At 31.9% G+C, this 19966-nt stretch overlaps 1 protein-coding gene across 2 annotated transcripts in view; it reads left to right on the top strand.

Annotated features, from left to right (window-relative positions):
• The window catches only part of Lnpk (lunapark, ER junction formation factor), a 67288-nt gene extending 47598 nt beyond the window's left edge, over nt 1-19690 (top strand). For both annotated transcript variants that reach the window (XM_010607048.2, XM_010607047.2), the window contains exons 10-13: nt 7416-7521; nt 8831-8901; nt 9665-9835; nt 17574-19690. In XM_010607048.2, the coding sequence (XP_010605350.1) occupies nt 7416-7521; nt 8831-8901; nt 9665-9835; nt 17574-17812 (587 nt within the window). In that variant the 3' untranslated portion in view covers nt 17813-19690. The remainder of the gene's footprint in view (nt 1-7415; nt 7522-8830; nt 8902-9664; nt 9836-17573) is intronic.
• Nucleotides 19691-19966: the final 276 nt, after the last annotated feature.

The following is a 19966-nucleotide window of genomic DNA, read 5'->3' on the forward strand; positions in this document are numbered from 1 at the left end:
TTGTGCACAGACAATTTTAAATATGACAACATATTTCAGGAAGAATATTCCTACATGGCGATGCTCAATGTTACTTTCGTTAATATAGATTATAGATTTTTTTCTTTTTTCTAAATTGTAGAACCTTAGTATTTACTGATTAATACTTTATAGACTTCTATTAACATTGCCTTTATACTTTATTTCTTGTATTCTGTTTTGCAGTATTGTATCTCTGTAGAAGATTTTCATTCTGGGGAGGGTACATATACCATACTACTCTAGAATTTCTTTTGAAGTGTGAATGGGGCATGGAAGTCCATAGCATTAGCAGATCACATAATTTTATGTGAATTTCCACTTAGATTATTGAATAATAATAGTATTTTAGGATACTTAATTCTAATTTAGATTACTTTTGCATTTCATAGTTAATTATTAACATAAAAATATAGTGATTTTGAAGGTAGGTAGTCATTGATGTAGGTAATCAGATCAGGTAATAAAATTAGCAATAAATCTGAATGTTGCTTATGTTAGATTTTTGTAGTTATTTTCCTTCAAAAAATGCAACAAAATTTTAGAAGACTAGAGATTACTAATTTATAAACTAATTAGGGAAAGCTGGCTACAAATGAAATATATATATCTTTCAGCTTTTAAAATAATTTACAAAATTACTTTTAAATTTGACATATGACATTACTGTAAGATAGCTATATTTTAATGAAATTAGTTAAATTGATTGAAAACTACTCATCTTTCAGTTGTCTTCTAGTTAATTTGAGATGATTATCATTTATAAATGACAGTCTTGGTTGTTCAAGAACTTATGTACATTTGTGAATCTAGTTTTAAAGAAATAAAAGTTTAGCAACTTATATAATAATTGTATTGTACACAGGCTACAGAAGGAACAATAGCTTAAATTCATGGGCATGTAAATATTTTTTGCTAAAATTTCTAATTAGTTTTTGTGTGAAAGATTGTTTATGTTATACATTGGCAAAAATATGAGTTGATTGATTTATTATAGTGTGGACTAATAATTCATTTTTTTCATTGTACTATATTTGTCGAAGAGATTCAATTTTAATGTGTATAACCACAGAGCTCCCATATGTGTGAAAATTAATAAAAATGACCAGTCTTCCTACAATGATTGCTTTTGATGGTTGTATTAATTTCTGTTGTCCATAATAGCATGAATGTGAAAGAGTATTATTTTAAAAGTTATTAGTATGCAGGGGTTGGTTTAACATACTTTTGTGAAATCTGTTGTTTTATGTGTTCATACTGCTTTGTGGACATGTTCACTTTAAATATGTAGAAGTAAAATGTAGCAAAAGTTATGTTAAATGGTTTCAAAATCTAATTTGGGGGCTGGGAATGTAGCTTAATATAGAATGTTTACACAGAATGTACAATACCCTTGGTTTATTTATTTTTGTTTTTTTTGCTCTTTCTTTTGAGACAAGGTCTCATGTAGTTCACACTGGCCTTGAATTTAATGTAGCCCAGGCTGCCTTCACATTTTCAGTGATCCTCCTGCCTCAGCTTCCCAAGTGCTGTGATTACAGGCATGTGCCACCACCCCTGGCATTGCCCTTGTTTTAATCCCTAGCATTGGCAGAAAATATCTAATTTGGCATGCTTCTTGAAGTTGAAAATTTGATGGGCCAGGGATTTAACTCAGTGGTTCCACCACCTGCCTGGCAAACGCAAGGACCCGAGTTCAATCCCCAGTACCCCCAAAAAAAGAAGTTGACAATTTGATAATGAGAAATTATGATAACCTTCATGCTTATTTTCAATAATTGAACATTATTAGCACAAGTAACCAGTAATCAATATTGTATATACTTGATTAGTAATACTAAGAACTTGTTCTAGAAATTAAATTTCCTTTGCTAGTAGTACTTTTGATTTTGTTTTCCCATTTTTAATAGTGACAGTGTTTACAATCATGATTACTTATAAAGCACATCAATTTTTATTATTCCTTTAAGATACTGATGTAGTATTGCTACTTGAAAGCTAGTCTTCAGTAAGTTTTTGTTACAAGCATTTTGAAAACATTGTTTTCAAGACTTATCCTAATGGGGTCCCTTCGTGTTTCAGAATCTTCTCCATGTTATCCCTATTGCTACCCACCTTGCCTTACCGTAACTAATGAATTATTAATTCTTGCTATAATAAATCATATAACATTCATATTTTTGTCAGTGTGCACCATGTCATGTTTCCAAAGGCAAACATCATATTTTACTTTATTCTTTATTTCTTTACAGTGCCTTTTGTGTTGTTTCTCAATTCAGAGTATCTCTGTCCAAAAGGTTTCTTTCAGCTTTCCAAGATCAGAGTTATAATTTATAAAGTATAACATTTGATTGTTTTTTAAAGGAGAAAAATAAACTTTATTATGTATACAGTTATATAAATCACATACAAAGTACATAACTCATTGTTTTTGATAGTAAATCACTAAAATATTTGTTATTTTACTCTCCATTAGTCTCTTCTGGTATTAACCTAAATTATTAAATGAATATAGTATTTCTCTTCATTTATTTAGGTCTTTAATTTCTCTCAGCAATGTTTTATAATGTTATATATGTTTTGATATTTTTATCATGTTTGGTGCCTCTATAAATGACATTGTTTTATTAAGTATAATTATTCATTGCTAGCATTCATAAAAACAATAGATTTTTGTATATTGTACTTAATATCCTCTAATGTTCCTGAACTCTCTTATTGGGTCTGTTTTTTTTGTTGTTAATTACATAGTATTTTCTACATAGATAGTCACATTGTATATAAAGAATATTGTTTCTCTGTTTTCAGTCTGTCTTTTATTTAGTTTTCTCCTCTTATTACACTATTTATAACTTGTACAATGTTGAATAGAAGTGATGAAAATAGCCGTCTTTTTTGTTTTTCAGAAAATATATGATCTTTGTTTTATTGTTGATCTTGGGAGAAAAGCAATTACTCTTTCACCACTTAGCAGGAACTTAGCTCTGGGTATGTTTTTAAATAATACCCTTTAGGGCTAGGGATTTAGCTCAGTGGTTCTTCTGCCTGCCTTGCAAGCGCAAGGTCCTGAGTTCAATCCCTGCTACCATTAAAAAAAAAACAAAACCTTTATCAGGTTAGGAAGTGCCTTTCTAGTTAGCTCAAGGTTTCTGTCAGTAATAGATGCTGGATTTGGTCAAATGATCTTTCTGCATCTATTGAGATGTTCATATTGGAATTTGTTCTAATATTTGTTCATTTAGTGAATTATATTGATGGATTGTTAAATGTTAAAATACCCTTGCTTTCCTGGAACAGATCTCACTTGATCATGATGTACTGTTTTATATATATTTACATATCTGTATTTTTATTGTTGCATTTGATTTGTTAACATTTTGTTAAACATGTTTATACCAATGCTCATTAGGGATATTTGTAATTTTTATTTTATTTATTCACTCATTTATTTGTAGTGCTAGGGATTGAACCAAGGGCCTTGTACATGTTAGGTAAGCACTCTTACTGCTAAACTACATCCTCAGCCCTGTTTTCATATCTTTATCTGATTTTAGTATCAGAGTAATACTTAGCGCCTCTTCAATTTTCTGGACAAATTTGTGTAGAATTGGTATTACTTCTTCCCTAAATGTTTGGTAATTTGCCATTTGAAGCACATAGGCCTGGTGTTATCTTTCTGTAAATGGTTTTATTTTCCCCTTAAACTAAAAAGTGCAATTTCTTTAATCAGAGAATTATAGAATACCATTACACATGAACATAAGAAACAATTACTGGCAAGATTTTAGTAAATGAAGTAATTGTACATGTTTGAGTGAGCCCTGCTAGTGTGGTAGTCTTTCGTGGAATTTGTTTCATCTAATTTATTTATTTATTTTTTTTGGTTCTTTGAGACAGGGTCTCACTATGTAGTTGAGACTGACTTGGAACTAACTCCTCTATAAATGACATTGTTTTATTAAGTATAATTATTCATTGCTAGCATTCATAAAAACAATAGATTTTTGTATATTGTACTTAATATCCTCTAATGTTCCTGAACTCTCTTATTGGGTCTGTTTTTTTTGTTGTTAATTACATAGTATTTTCTACATAGATAGTCACATTGTATATAAAGAATATTGTTTCTCTGTTTTCAGTCTGTCTTTTATTTAGTTTTCTCCTCTTATTACACTATTTATAACTTGTACAATGTTGAATAGAAGTGATGAAAATAGCCGTCTTTTTTGTTTTTCAGAAAATATATGATCTTTGTTTTATTGTTGATCTTGGGAGAAAAGCAATTACTCTTTCACCACTTAGCAGGAACTTAGCTCTGGGTATGTTTTTAAATAATACCCTTTAGGGCTAGGGATTTAGCTCAGTGGTTCTTCTGCCTGCCTTGCAAGCGCAAGGTCCTGAGTTCAATCCCTGCTACCATTAAAAAAAAAACAAAACCTTTATCAGGTTAGGAAGTGCCTTTCTAGTTAGCTCAAGGTTTCTGTCAGTAATAGATGCTGGATTTGGTCAAATGATCTTTCTGCATCTATTGAGATGTTCATATTGGAATTTGTTCTAATATTTGTTCATTTAGTGAATTATATTGATGGATTGTTAAATGTTAAAATACCCTTGCTTTCCTGGAACAGATCTCACTTGATCATGATGTACTGTTTTATATATATTTACATATCTGTATTTTTATTGTTGCATTTGATTTGTTAACATTTTGTTAAACATGTTTATACCAATGCTCATTAGGGATATTTGTAATTTTTATTTTATTTATTCACTCATTTATTTGTAGTGCTAGGGATTGAACCAAGGGCCTTGTACATGTTAGGTAAGCACTCTTACTGCTAAACTACATCCTCAGCCCTGTTTTCATATCTTTATCTGATTTTAGTATCAGAGTAATACTTAGCGCCTCTTCAATTTTCTGGACAAATTTGTGTAGAATTGGTATTACTTCTTCCCTAAATGTTTGGTAATTTGCCATTTGAAGCACATAGGCCTGGTGTTATCTTTCTGTAAATGGTTTTATTTTCCCCTTAAACTAAAAAGTGCAATTTCTTTAATCAGAGAATTATAGAATACCATTACACATGAACATAAGAAACAATTACTGGCAAGATTTTAGTAAATGAAGTAATTGTACATGTTTGAGTGAGCCCTGCTAGTGTGGTAGTCTTTCGTGGAATTTGTTTCATCTAATTTATTTATTTATTTTTTTTGGTTCTTTGAGACAGGGTCTCACTATGTAGTTGAGACTGACTTGGAACTAACTATGTAGCCCAGGCTGGTCTTGAACTCACAGCACTCCTCCTGCTTCAGCCTCCCAAGTACTGGGATTACAGGCGTGCACCACCATGCCCAGCTCAATGATTCATCTAATTTACAAAATTTATTGCTGTAAAGTTGTTCATAATGTTCTTCTGTTATCCTTTTTTCTTTTTTTCTTGGTACTGGGGATTGAACTTGGGTCCTTGTGCTTGTGAGGCAGGTGCTGGAACCCACTGAGCTAAATCCCTGGCCCTGTTATCCTTTCAATATTTTTATAATCTGGAGTTACAGTAGTATAGATATTAGTAGTATAGTAGTACATATTAGAAGTATAGTAGTATAGATATTAGTGTGCTTGAATTTTTTTTCCTGGTTAGTGTAGCTAGAAATTTATCATGTATTTTTCATTTCTTTATGTAGATCCAGTTGTCTGCTGACACCCTCCTTCTACTTGAAGGATTTCTTTTAACATTTCTTGTATGTAGTTCTTTTGGTGATAAATTCTCACATTCAGTATTTAAGTTTGATACTTTTTTCCTCTTAGAACTTTAAAGACACTGTTTCGTTATCTTCTGTATTGCATCTTTTCTGCTGAAAAGTCTACTGTCATTCTTATCTCAATGTATCTTTTAAATAGTTTATTTGTCTTTTGATATAAATTATGTTTCTTGTGCTTGGGATTTGTTTTTGAATATGTGGGTTTGTAGATTCTATCAAATTTAGAAAATTTGTGTATGATTTACTCAGGTATATTTTTTCCTTCTCTCATCTTCAGAGTCTTAAGTTTTATACATACACACATATATATGACTGATTTTTTTTCCTTTAAAATTTTGGTAGCTTTTTTATGTGTTTGTTTATGATTTCTATTGTTACATGTCTTCAGGGTCTCCAGTGTTTTTTTTTTCTGTAATGTCTAAACTATTCACATCATCTGTGGATTTTTCATCCTAAACTGTATAATTTTTATCTGTAGATATTCAGTTGGGGTATTTTTCCATGTCTCTACTTACCGCACTGAATCATTCCTCTAGATTCTCAGATATATGGAAAAATCAATATTTCAATGTATTTGTCTGCTAAGTTCTCTGTTATCTCTGAGCCAACTTAATTTTTGTCCTTATGGCTAGTATTTTACTGCTTGAGTTTCTGGTAATTTTTGATCTGATGCCAGACATTGTAAAATTTACCTGTTTGGATAAATTTTTTATTCCTTTATAAAAACTTTTTCTGTATTTTACCCAGTGATTTTTGTTAAGAGATTTTCTACTCCAGTTGATAAAAACAGGCACTATTTCTGGCCTTGCATAAATATTATTTTATTTCATTGTTGTGGGTGGCTTTTCTGTTTTCTGTTTTTTGTTTGTTTGTTCTGTTTTTGGAGTACTGGGGATCGAACTCGGGACCCTGTGCTTGCAAGGCGGCAATAGATCCACTGAGCTAAATCCCTGGCCCTGTTTCTCTATTTTTTTAGGTAGCTTCCATGTATGCATGCACCAATTAGTAGTCTGCTGAATACTCTGGGAGACTCTCCGAAGATCTTTGAGTATACTTTCTCTATACCTTCTCTCATCTTTGGTATGCTTTTATGTGAACCTGAGGTGCCTTGGTCTCCCCTGGCACTGTCTTCTCAACCCTTTTTGTACCTCAGCAATAAGCTGGAGCATTTGTAGGGCATATCTTGTTTTTCATCTCTAAGGGAACATTGACCTACAATACCTGATAATCTCATATCTTTGTCTGTTGTTTCATATGTTTTGCACAGTTTTTTAGTTTTTTTCCTGTAGAATGGGAATCTGATCCCTGTTATTCCATTAGAATCCAAAGTGGAAGTCCTATTATTAAAGGGTTTTAGAGTTGGGGTATTTTAAAAATTAGCTTGCACAGAATCTAACATAGTTTTATCTCCTAATAAAAATTATGTTGGTGATTTTGATTTAACATATCTAAATACTTTTTGGTAGTACAGTATTTTAATGAAAATTTAAATGTTCTATAAAGATTTACAAAAATTACTGTTTTACTATTGTTAAATCTTTTAAAAACTCTGACAAGCATAGGTAGTCCTTGATAATTGAATTAAATTTTATATATGTCTTATATGTATAAACTTGATATTTATTTTTTATTTCTAGGTCTTCATCCTCCAGGTCCACCCTTAGCAAGACCCATTCTTCCCCGAGAACGAGGTGCACTGGATAGAATTGTTGAATATTTAGTTGGTGATGGTCCACAGAACAGGTAATTTTGCTTGAAGTAAAATGAAAAAATCTATCAGGGTGTGTGTGTGTGTGTGTGTGTGTGTGTGTGTGTGCGCACTCCCTAATTTTTTGGCTCCTACTTTCGGATATTTAGAACATAATAAAATGTTATGTAGCACTCTAAAATAATTTAGTTGTTTTTAGTAGAGAGTTCGAACAAAGTGTAGTTAAAACTCATTTATAAAAAATATCTCTGCAATAAGATTAATTTTAGAGAAATTGAATTATTTCATTGAAACTTTTAAATTTGAGCATAAAAGTAGTAAAAATCTGGTAAGTTGTTAAGAAATGAAGCTTTATAGGTGTCAGTATGGGTAACACTTTTAATGATGATGATAACACTTTACATTTATTTAACACATAGTTGTCAAAGTACTTTTCTAATTACCTCATTTGGCTCTTGTCATACCTCTAGGAAGATAGGTATGATATGAGGAGAGCAGTTATTGTAGTATAGACTTTAAAAATTTCAGCAGGTGTGATGGCCACACACCTATAATCCCAGTACTTGGGAGGCTGAGGCAGGAGGATTTCTGTGAGTTCAAGGTCTGCCTAAGCTACATAGTGAATTTAAGACCAGCATGGACTACATATATAGTGAGACCCTGTCTCAAGCAAAAGGGCATGTGTGTATACACACACACACATCACTGTATAGTAAAATGAATGACCACTTTACTAGTTGATATGATTTTAAATGGACCAGCTTTTATGTTAACGTAGTTGATTATATGTTATTTCAAATAGAATGACTTTTGATCAAGCCAACTGTTTGCTGGGTATATGTACAGAGAATAGAAAATGTATATACCTAGAAAATGAAGAAAATGTTGTAAGTATAACTGAGAAAAGTACAGGAGCCATGATGTATAGAAATTAACTGTTGGACCAGATTACAAAAAATGCACTTCTCTACTGCAAGACTTCTCAGAGGTTTTAATAATATTTGTTGTGAATCTCTATAAGAGTTCTGTCTTTTCCAAACTTAGATGTGACTAAATATTTGGGAGCTGTCATCCTCTGGAATATATACTGGATAATCCTGAAATTTAAATGTAATGTTATCAAATATTTTTCTGCTTACTTAAACATATATTCAACTGTTGCTTAGTTTTCTTTTTAATTTGATATTTTGTTTTTAAATGTTTGCTGTTTTAGCTTTGGTTATCTTTTGCTTTAAAGAGTGTCATTTATGATATATTAAGTAACATCTAATTTGTTAAAATAACCTCTTATATGAGCTGTGTCTTCTTCTATAACTGGTATGTTCATTTTTTCTTTTGGTGTAGGTATGCCCTTATATGTCAACAGTGTTTTTCTCATAATGGCATGGCTTTGAAAGAAGAGTTTGAATACATTGGTAAGAATTACTAGCCAGTTAGATTTTACTCTTATATATTTAATTCTGTGCCACTTCCTATATAATGTTATTTTGTTTTAGAACTAAAACAAAAATCTTTGTACGCATTGGTAACTCTGAGCAAAGCAGGGAAGACGACTCAAATTTCTTCTTCAGTTAATGAACAGCCTCTAGGGCGGCTGTTCTCAAACTTAGTGTGCATCAGAAATACCTGAAGAGCTTTAAAAATAATATCCAGTGCCTACCTGCCAAGGGTTTGATTTAATGGATCTGAAGGGGGATCTAAACATCCATTTTCTTTTAAACTCATAGATGATTTTTATTTGCTGCTACTATTAAATACTCATGTGATAAATCATGCTTTTGAAATATGACATCTGCATTATTTTGAGCAGATGAGCAGGTTTCTGGATTTTAGAATGTTTAATGATTCTATTCACTAGAAGTACAAATTCAGTAATACATTTAAATTATTATTAATATCATTTTGCTGTCCATTAACCTGATGTTTAATTTGTTATGTTATTCCTGCCTTAAAATTAGTATTCTAATAATAAGTAGGAAGAATACTTTAAAATTAGCTTTAGTTAGAATATTAATCATAATATTAAAATAACACTTTAGTATTAAAGTACATTTTACAAGGTATATTACTTTTGAAGTGTTCTCAACTATTTGCAAAAGTAATCTTCTGAATTACCTGTTTAGTCTTTGAAATTTCGTTGGTTTGCGATTTTGCTTATTTTCTAAAACTTCTCTGCAGCTTTTCGATGTGCCTACTGTTTTTTCTTGAATCCTGCACGTAAAACCAGACCTCAGGCCCCAAGACTTCCAGAGTTTAGTTTTGAGAAAAGGCAGGCAGTGGAAAGCTCAAGTTCATTTGGTCCTTTGCCATCAGGAAGTATGCTTTCATCAGAGAACCAGTTCAGTGAAGGTATGAATAAGTCACATTTTTTGTTTCTTTATAATATGTGTTAACAATTAAAAGCATAATGTTAATAGATAACAGTGGATTAATGTATCATTTTGCAGCATGCATATGTCAGCTGTTGTTCTAATGGACTGTTGTGTGATATATATTTTTATTTTATTTTATTTTTTGCCTTTTGAGACAGAGTCTCACTTTGTATGTAGTTCAGGCTGGCCTTGAAATCACCATGTAGCCTGGGGTGGCCTTGAGCTTGGAGTGATCCTCTTTCTTCAGCCTCCTGAGCACAGAGATTATAGACCTGTACCACCACACCTGGAGATATGTTTCACTTTTAAAATGGAAGTTTTAGGGGTTGGGGGTTTAGCTCAGTGGATTCAGTCCTCAGAATCAAAAAACTAAAAAATGCATATTATATTGTGATAAACAGCCTTATCACCAGCTAGATAAATATATAGAGTCAGCTCTTCTAAGAACTGTTGGGAGATTTACTGGTAATATTTTCATATAATAAATTTTTAAATTTAACCAAGTGAAGCAGATTATTAGATTATGAAAAAACTGTAAGGACAAGATATTTTGAAGAGTTATGATTAACATTGACAAAATAGGCATGTGTCTACCACTTGAACTGGTGGAAATTACCAGAAAGCAGGAAATTTTGGAATTGGAAGGTCATCTTTGCATTTTTTGGATGATTACATCAATAGGACTATGCTCTATAGAGGTCCATGAGATTAATATTGTCTTTGATGTAAAATCAAACTTATCTTACTGAAATAGAATTTATTTGAAACTTGTGTTTTAGAATACACCTTGCCATTCTATTTAGAAATTTTTCAGAAAGTTTCATAATAAAATGGAAAGAATGATATAGAAGATCTATCAATAGCCAGCTATTTCTTACTATCAATATTTGGTCAGGAGTTCTTTGTTAATCGCCTCTTAATTATGAACATTGCTCAAATTATGACATAGGTCATGATATTTGGTCCTATATTTTATGTAGAATGAATAATAGAAGTTTAATTTACAATTTATTTAATAATCAGTATTCATCCTTTTGATTTCTAGAACTTATGTTCACATATATTTGATTTCTTAAAGCAGTACGTTTTGCAAAGTTGTCTTTAACTGAAATATGACATAAAGCAGTATATTTTCAGATATCAGAAATTTAGTGTGAGTGTTGAAGTTCTTTTCAGACTTAGAAGAGTGAACCTAAAATGGGTGGTGAACTAGGCTTGGCTTTTGGCTTATTGACAAACAAAATGAAGTTGAATACGGAAAGCTATGATGGAGGCCTCTATATACTTGTGATGCTGAATGAATGTGTTTGTGTTCTTCAAGTCTACAACATCAACTCCAAACAGAGTCACATTTTTTTCTTTTGCTTGTCATGCTCCAAACTGCATGCGGCCACATGCAAACCATCTGCCTTGCCATCCCAGCCTCTTGGAACTGAAAATTAAAGGATTTCATACTGAAGATGCCTAGAGGAAAAACTGAAGTCCTTTCTGTGAATAACCTTGCTTATGAAAGCTAAAGTGAATATTTGAAAGCCAATAGTTGGGATTAAGAAAAAAGGAAAAGCACAGAAAAAGCAGTCAACAAAATAAAAAGTCTATCCTATGATTTATTTCTTCTGCTAAGGGCAAGATGGATAGTTAGCAAACAGCACCCAGCTATACCTTTCCTCTAATCTAGGAGGAGCATTGACCCAGATGTCTCATTTTCTGTCTGAACTCTCTGGAATGAAATCTAACTAGCTCAAACTCAACCCTAGTAAGCTAATGTTAATAAGTGAGACCAAATTTGAGACAAAGTCTGCCAAAAGTGAAGCCACAGTTCCATTTGGTTAAAGTCATTTCTAGAATAGTAACAATTTTCATACTTCTTTTTGGATTCACCCAAGTGGCCATGAACACCTTTTCTTCTGTGGCTTTCCAGGAGACAGAAACTTTTGAAAGACTCCTGTCACCATCCTGTGATACTGTTATCTGTTCCAAGCTGGATTCTTTTAGTAAACGACTGGAAGTATTTTGGATAATGTCATCTTAATCATCTACTCTCTTCCAGCAGCCAGTATGGCTGGAGGCTTACACTTCTGATTTCCAAATTCTTCAGTGATGTGGAAAATTAAGGACTAAAAAAAATTTTTTTTTAAATTTTTGTATTCTGAAGGTAGTTTCTTGATAGCAGCAGAAAATATAGAGAATAGGTTATTGAATTTACAGATGGGCCCAAAAGGTAACTTTCTTCCATCTAAACTTTTCTTTCAACAAGTATCAGCAACTATTTATATGAATGATCTAGAATTAATAGAGAAACATTTTTTTCAACTCCATGACACAAGCCTTTTACATTTTTTTGCCTGGATTGTGATATTAGAAGGTTTTGACTTTAGAATGAAGCATAAGGCTTTTAAAATTTCTGGAATACTCGTTAGAACAACATATGGAATCTTGGCAAGTTTTTATCAAAGAGACCTAAAAGAAATTTCTCCCATAAATTGCTCATTTGAATTTATAATGTTCTCCCTGTGACTGTTATTCTGATACTTTGGTAATAGAGAAACACAAGAAATTAGGAATATGAATTATCTTTCTTATTTGAGTGTGTATACAAGATATAGTATGTCAGAAACTGAACTGCTTTTAGATTCCTGTTTCTTTTACAATTAAATGAAGCCCAGTAATTCTTGAATCTGTGCTACATACCATTAAAGTGGTTTACAGTTTTACCTTTTAAAAAATATGCTTTCTCAAAGCTTTTATACGTAGGGAGGGGAGGGGGGTTGAGGAGAGGAATGAATATAATACAATTTATAAAAAAATACACTTTTCTAAAATATCTGATACATAGCATTCTTATTAATGTGGTAATCTTCTACATTATTAGTATTCTAGTACAGTGATATATTTTTTTGGCTAGCATGTTTTTATTGTTCAGTTGTGTTTGTCTAGGTTTCATGTAATTATTTTAGTAGAAAATAGCTTTTATATGACTAAATAATAAAATGTGTGATATCTAAACAATACTATCAGAAAATAGAAAGTAAAATTTATATATGGTGCAACATTTCCCTGGTAATCTGATTTCTGGTGTTCCTTTCATTTATACAAAATAATGTTTACCATTAGGGTATGTTGAGTAATGAAAAATTCTCCTTTTGGTATTTTTGTTATGATGCTCTTAAACTATGTGATAATGAACATTTTGTTGTTGAATTTTGAATATTTCTCATATCCAAAAATTTTATGTCTTTGTTTATATTTAATTATGCTCAGCTTTCTCAAGATATATAAATTTGCCTTTGTTGCATGTTTGTTTTACATGTAGAGATCTTCTGGGCTTCTGACTATTTTATCTAAAATACCTCCACCTAATAAGATTTTTGGCTCATAGCTTACTAATAAAACAAATAATACTTAATTTGTTCACCAATGGTAAATAATTAAATGGTATTCTGTGTTGAAAACTAGCTGTTTTCTGAAAAGTGGTTATAATTTGAATTTTATTGAGTCATTGGGTTGAGTTAGAATGATATTTGTGCCTTTGTTCCTTAAATAGGTTTTCCTTTTTCCGCAAAATAGGATTTTTTTTTTTTTGTACCAGGGATTGAACTTGGGTCCTTGCGCTTGCAAGGCAGGCCATGGAACCGCTGAGTAAATCCCCAGCCCCAAAATAGGAAATTTTTTTAAAAACTACCTTGTCTGAAACCTATGAAGTTGAAGACAAATTGTCAATTTTAATTCAATGATGTTTTTCATAAGTTTATAAGTCTTACACATATACTGAGCACTGATGTATTAGGCTTTTTTTTTTTTTGGTATTTTATGGAAAAATATTATCTGAAGTGTAATTTATACCACTAAGCTATTTTCAACTACAACTTCATAGGAAAAATAGTTTTTATTAGACTAATCAAATGATACTCTGCCATAGAAATAAGTTCTTTTCGTGAAGGGCATTGGTAGTCTTGTTATAAACCTCTGAAGTTTAGTTATGAAATTGATGTGCAGTTTTGTATTAATCTTTTATACCTAATTAATTAATTAGTTCATTCATTTAATTTGGTACCGGGGATCGAACTTGGGACCTTCCGCTTGTGAGGCAGGCGGAGGCACCACTGAGCTAAATCCTTGGCCGTATACATAGTTCATTTAGATCTTGTTTTTTCTTACACGTGGAATTGGCTTCCAAACATAAAATACCTATCTCATTTAGACTGATATTTGCATTATAGGCATGTTACATACCAACTTTTTTGTAGCGTTAGTACTATTGCTTTTCTGCCAATCAACACCATGAAAGAAAGGTAGTTATTAGTAGGCTATTTGATTATTTTCAAGACCTATTTATCATTTCAACATTTTTTTTTGTCTTCTATATATTCTCTGAAATACAATATTGACTGGAAATTTTGTCATATTTTATAGTGGTAGCACACACTACTTCTTTGAATTTATGTATTATAGACATTTCAAATTTTTAGTATTGTTGTTCCCTCTTTGTGTTAACTTTTTCTTTCATGAACTGAAAATTTTAAAATTGGCTTTGACTAGTTAAATATGTTTCTCACAAGTAATACCACAAAATTTAATGTGATAAACCTCGAACTTTGATCCCTCTTCCATTTTAGTATAGAATTGAAGAAGTCTGTCAGACTCACAAACTATGTGGTCCCTCTGTTCAGTTAAACATGTTTATTTGTGAGTTGCATCCTAGAGTCTGAAGCTTTGTTGTTAACTTGTGTGCTTTATTGGTATGTTTCAGAATTATAAAAATTTTGCCAAGCAAGTATTGCTTTATGACCAGAGAATTGTGGAAAACAGTGACACTTAAATTCTAACCCGGATAAATTCTGTGAGGATAGAATTATAAATGGTTGGCACTCCTTAAGTTTTGAGCAGAATTGACTTCCCTTTGTAACAGAAGTGCTTTGTATATGTCTGTGGAGTTTTATTTGTCCTTTTGCTTTTCCTTTCTGCTGTGGAACATTCATGTAAAACTCAAGTGACCTACTGCTTTTCTTTTCTTTCTTTCTTTCTTTCTTTCTTTCTTTTTTTTTTTTTTTTTTGGTGCCAGGGATTGAACTCAGGACCTTGTCCCTTGCAAAACAGGCGGCAGAATCATTGAGCTAAATCCCTGGCCATACCTACTGCTTTTCTACCTTGATTTTTGTTAAGCTTTTAAGCGGTACAATAGTGCCATTTTGTTTCACTTTAAGATACAAGTAGTATTTTTGTGACATTTGTCGCAATATGGTTTGTGATTATTCCTTCCTACTTTTTGTGATCAAATGAAATTTTTATACAGCAAAGCCCTTATTAAAGTTGTATGTCCCTGACTGGAATTTGGACTTTTCATTCTATACATAAAAAGGAGGAAAGTAGTTATAATTAATTTGGTAAACTAGAGTCCAGAACATAATACTTTAAAAATATTTTTAAAGCTCTGGCATATAGTATGTGAGAAAAAGATATTTTGTCTTTATTAGAACTCATACAATAAAATCATGAATTTCCAAGACTTCCATGTTAAACATGAATATAACATATAATCTCTTTGCCAAAGTATTTTATGTTGCAGAAAAATTTTTACAAGAAATTGAACTAAAACTTTTTATGAAGTGTATTGGCTTGCCCCCCAGAATTTTTGAATCAGTAACGTTTGTAGTATAATCTTCTGTGAGGGTAGAATAAATCTGCTTTTTTGTTTAACTGACATGGCTTAACCATGTTTTTCTTTTTTCTTTTTGATACTGGGATTGAATTTGTGATTTTGTGCTTGTGAGGCAGGCAGCAGAACCATTCAGCTAAATCCTCAGCCCTACCATGTTTTCTTAATAAGAATATTAATTGCTGTTTATTACAAATAAAAAGAAACACCACAAAGCTGTATTTTTATCTTTGACTTAGAAATTGTGTGGCTGAAAGTTTATATGTTCTGTCGTCTTCTCTATCCTGTTCCCCCCCCATTAAGTTTATGGTACATTTTAGGTATTATAATACAGTTATACTCACCATTAGGATATTGTACCTTTCCATGATGTATTTTAGTTATTATTTTTTCCCCTTTACCCTGCCTTCCCTTCACCCCCCCACCCTTCCCTATTTACAAAGACTTTGTTTCCATGTTTTCCCATTTCTCATATTTTTTCTTTTCCCTTCTTTCCTTTCTCCTACCCCTCCTCCTTCCCTTACTCCTTTAGACATTTTCTTCCTATTTTACAATATCAATTATACATTTTGATCCTTACTTACACTTTTAGTTTTTCACACCAAAGAAACTATTCGGTATTTACACATGTATGTCTCCATCCTGTTCTTTAAACTTTGAAGAATTAAAGGCAGTTTATTTAATAAAATTGTTATTAAGGAATTTAAATTTAATAACACTCTAAAAGAGTTAAAAGGATACTTAGAAGCAGCCCATTTGCCCATCAGTTGGAAACTGGATAAAGATGTAGTTTTTCTATGAAACGGAATACTACTGAGCCATAAAGAATGAGAAATTAGAGTCATTCATAGGAAAATGGATACATATTGAGGATATAGTCCTAAGTGAAATAAACAAGTCACACATGTATAAATACTGAATAGTTTCTCTGGTGTGAAAAACTATAATAGTACATAATATCCTAATGAGATAATTGACAATGTGACATAGGAAGAAAAGGCCTAAAGGTGTAGGGAAAAGTGGGAAGGGTAGGGGAAAGGTAATAAAGGAAAAGAAAAAAATATGAAAAAATGGAAATAAAGTGTTTGTAAATGAGGAGGGGAGGAGGGAGTGAAGGAGGGCAGGGACAAGGGGGAAAAAAAAATGAGAACCAAGACCTGTCACATAAAGGTACAAGATCCCAATAATGAATGTAACTGTACTGTATACCTAAAATGTATCAATAAACTCAATAAAAAAAATGTAACAACAGAACACCAAAAAAAAAAAAAAAAAAAGTTAAAGGAGTAAATCTCAAGGTTGAGAACAAGAACTTTACTTACCTTTTGCTAGTAATAAGAGGAAAAAGATCTTTCCTTTTTTCTCCTTGGCATGCTAGGTGTATAGCATATTCTGATTCAGGAGAGATAATGTGAAACTTGTCATGCCCTTGGAAAAAGTGGATCCTGGCTTCCCTGGCTCTTGAATAATAGAGATACATAAAGATAGGAAAGCACCACCTAAATACACACATATGTATGCATGTGCACAAAAGTACACATTGGCGTATTGCTTGCAGGCATGGCTGCTGGAATACAGTCTTTTCAGGAAGTGTGGCCTGGTAGTAAATGCAGTACCCCTGCGTGATGGGCTGTTGTCTTACAGCACATGATTTTGTTAGGACTTTGAATTTTGGACATTCAAATTACAAATTATCTTTAGGAGCTTATTTTTTATGGAAATATGAAAAGTATGATAAGGATTTATTCAAATATTTTCTTCTTTGTACTAACTCATAGGTGGTAGTGTATACAGAGGGTTCGGTACTTTGTTTTAAAAGATTTGAATGGGCTGGGGTTGTAGATCAGGGGTAGAGTACCTGGCTAGCATGTATGAAGCTTTGGGTTTAAGCCCCAGTACAGAGAAAAAAAAAAAAGTTTTAAGTATAACTAGCCCATTCTGCTGTTTCTTAGTTTGTGTGTATATGCCCTCATGCATGTGAGTGTTTATCTTTTACTTGTCTTATTCAACAGCTTTAACATTTGGAAATTCCTGAAGTCTTGAATCTCTATCTTTTCAGAATCCTTAGAAGAACAAGATGTTCTCGATGATAGTACGGAGCAGACAGATGACAAAATAACAGTTACTGAGCACACAGACGAAGTAATTGAAAAGGTGCCTGGTGCAGAGGGGCTAGAGGGAAAACAAGAAGAGACTGGCAATAAGGAAACCTCAAGAAATGAAGCCAAATCAGCAGTTCCCAGAGTGGATTCTACTCCTGATCTTGAACTAAATGGAGAGTCTTTGATGACAAAGTAGTAAATCCTTCCATGTGCCTTCAACTGGATATTTGTGATTTTGTTGGTGTCAGTTATTGCTTGTTTGATGGTACTTTAAAGAACTTTTTGCTCCTCTGAGTATATGCTTTATATCATTTAAATTCAGATCATCTAGCAATTTCAGTATGTCAAAGTTATATATGTACTGGATGCTAAAATTAAAAACAAGTGGTATCAGTGAAGTAAGATCCTTTTCAGCATACAAAGACCAACACTATTTATATACAGCTTTTAGATATTTTACATTCATTCTAAAAGTCAAAACAAAACAAAAGGTAGCATTCTTGTAAATAATGTGTTTTGACATAGGAAGGACTTTGGTTAGGAATAACTTCTCTAATAGTTTTTAGGAATGAAATGCAATACTTTATTATTACAGAGTTTTAACTCTTGAGATATTTGCCAGTGGGGAGTAAAGTTCTACTTAGGTGTTTACATTAAATGATATGAAAGTTGTAACTGTAACTATTAGGCATTGGTACGAACATTCAATAAGAATGCAATTGAACAGTCAAGTGCAGTGTTTCTTTTGATGTTTATTTTGCAGCTGGGCCAAAGGCACATGATGTATATAATTAGTTTATGTTTACATATTAACATATAGGAAATATATGCACACTCGACTGTACTTGAATTCTTAGTATTATTTATACTTGTTAAATAATGATGATACATGAGTGAATTTTGTGCTCGTTGTGTTTTTTATTAAGGAAAATAAAGATAACCTGATAACTATTTTTGTTATATATCTAGACTTCAAACAGTGTTTTGGTGGATGACTACTTGGCTATCTGGAAAAATCTTAGTAGGAAGAGCTTCACAGTATGATAAGTCTATGTAGAGCAAATTATAATGCTTTTTATTCAGACAGCAGTACTAATGAGAGGTTAGTCAGGAACACCTCAGGCCATTTGTAGTTTTTAACTTCAAGGAGGTGAATATGCTTTGTGAGACTAGGCAGTTAATTGCTAGTAGTTCATTGGATTAAGTTAGTATGTTGGATCAAATAGGAAAAAAAATTTGACCCATAATGGTAACTCTTAGATTTAAATACATTGTAATTATCTGTTTAAAAAATCATTTTTATGCCTAAATATCTCATATATAAGGGAACTTTCTAAAGAACCCAATCTGTTAATAGTCTTGATGTATCTTTGTATAGTGGCTACAATTTTTAAGCATACGGAACTGAACTTCAAATCTAGTTCTGTAATCTTGGACAAGTCACCTAGCCTTGCTATAAATGTTTTCGCATTTGTAAAGTGGAAAGAATAATGCCTGTTTTTAAGAGGTATTGGAGTGATCAAAAGCAATTTATATATTTGAAATGGGCCTTACTGACAGATAATTAATGATTACTAAATAAATAGCATTTGTTATTGACATCCTTATGAAATATGGAAGGATCTATAAATTTTTTTCTGGAAGATAAGGAAATAAAAAAATATATAAACATACAATTCACCTGCTCAGAATGAAGCCGGTTTCCTCCATCAGTCTTACTCCGTATATGTATATAAATTTGTAGTTTAAAAAAATAAGAAATGGAAACTCTGGAATATAATTATTTTTAAGATGAACTTCATCAGTTTGTGTGTGTGTGTGTGTGTGTGTGGTATTGGCCCATATACATTTTGGCAGCACCTTGCAGACTTGTTATAAAACATTCAAATTTGAATATACATTGTTTGAAAATGAGTACCTCAGAGAAATATAATTGAATGAGAGAACCAAGCAGATATTATGAGAGCTGTCTTTAAAGAAATGTGGGAAAGTTAAAAATGGGCTTACTACAATTATTGCAACAGATAATGTGCTTGTGATTGTGTAGTATTTTTATAATAGAAAAGTTTATTCTGATATTGTAATAAACAATGGTTGAAAGTAGTAAAATGTCCAATTTTTTATTAAAATTAATCATATTAATGAGGAAAACTGAGCTATTAAGTACTAACTAGCCCGAGTGATCTTAACTTTCCTGTTTATTACCACTCAATGGATCATCATCTAAACTTTTTTCTATGCCCTCAGTGTGATCTGCAAACACGATCTTTCTTTTCTCTCCTGTTTCCACCCTTATCTCTATACTGTAGACACATGGGCCTCCTCTTGATCCTCTGGCTATGCTAGCTCT

This window comes from Fukomys damarensis, unplaced genomic scaffold (assembly GCF_012274545.1).
Source record: "Fukomys damarensis isolate Sample0158 unplaced genomic scaffold, DMR_v1.0_HiC HiC_scaffold_26, whole genome shotgun sequence".
Lineage (NCBI taxonomy): Eukaryota > Metazoa > Chordata > Mammalia > Rodentia > Bathyergidae > Fukomys > Fukomys damarensis.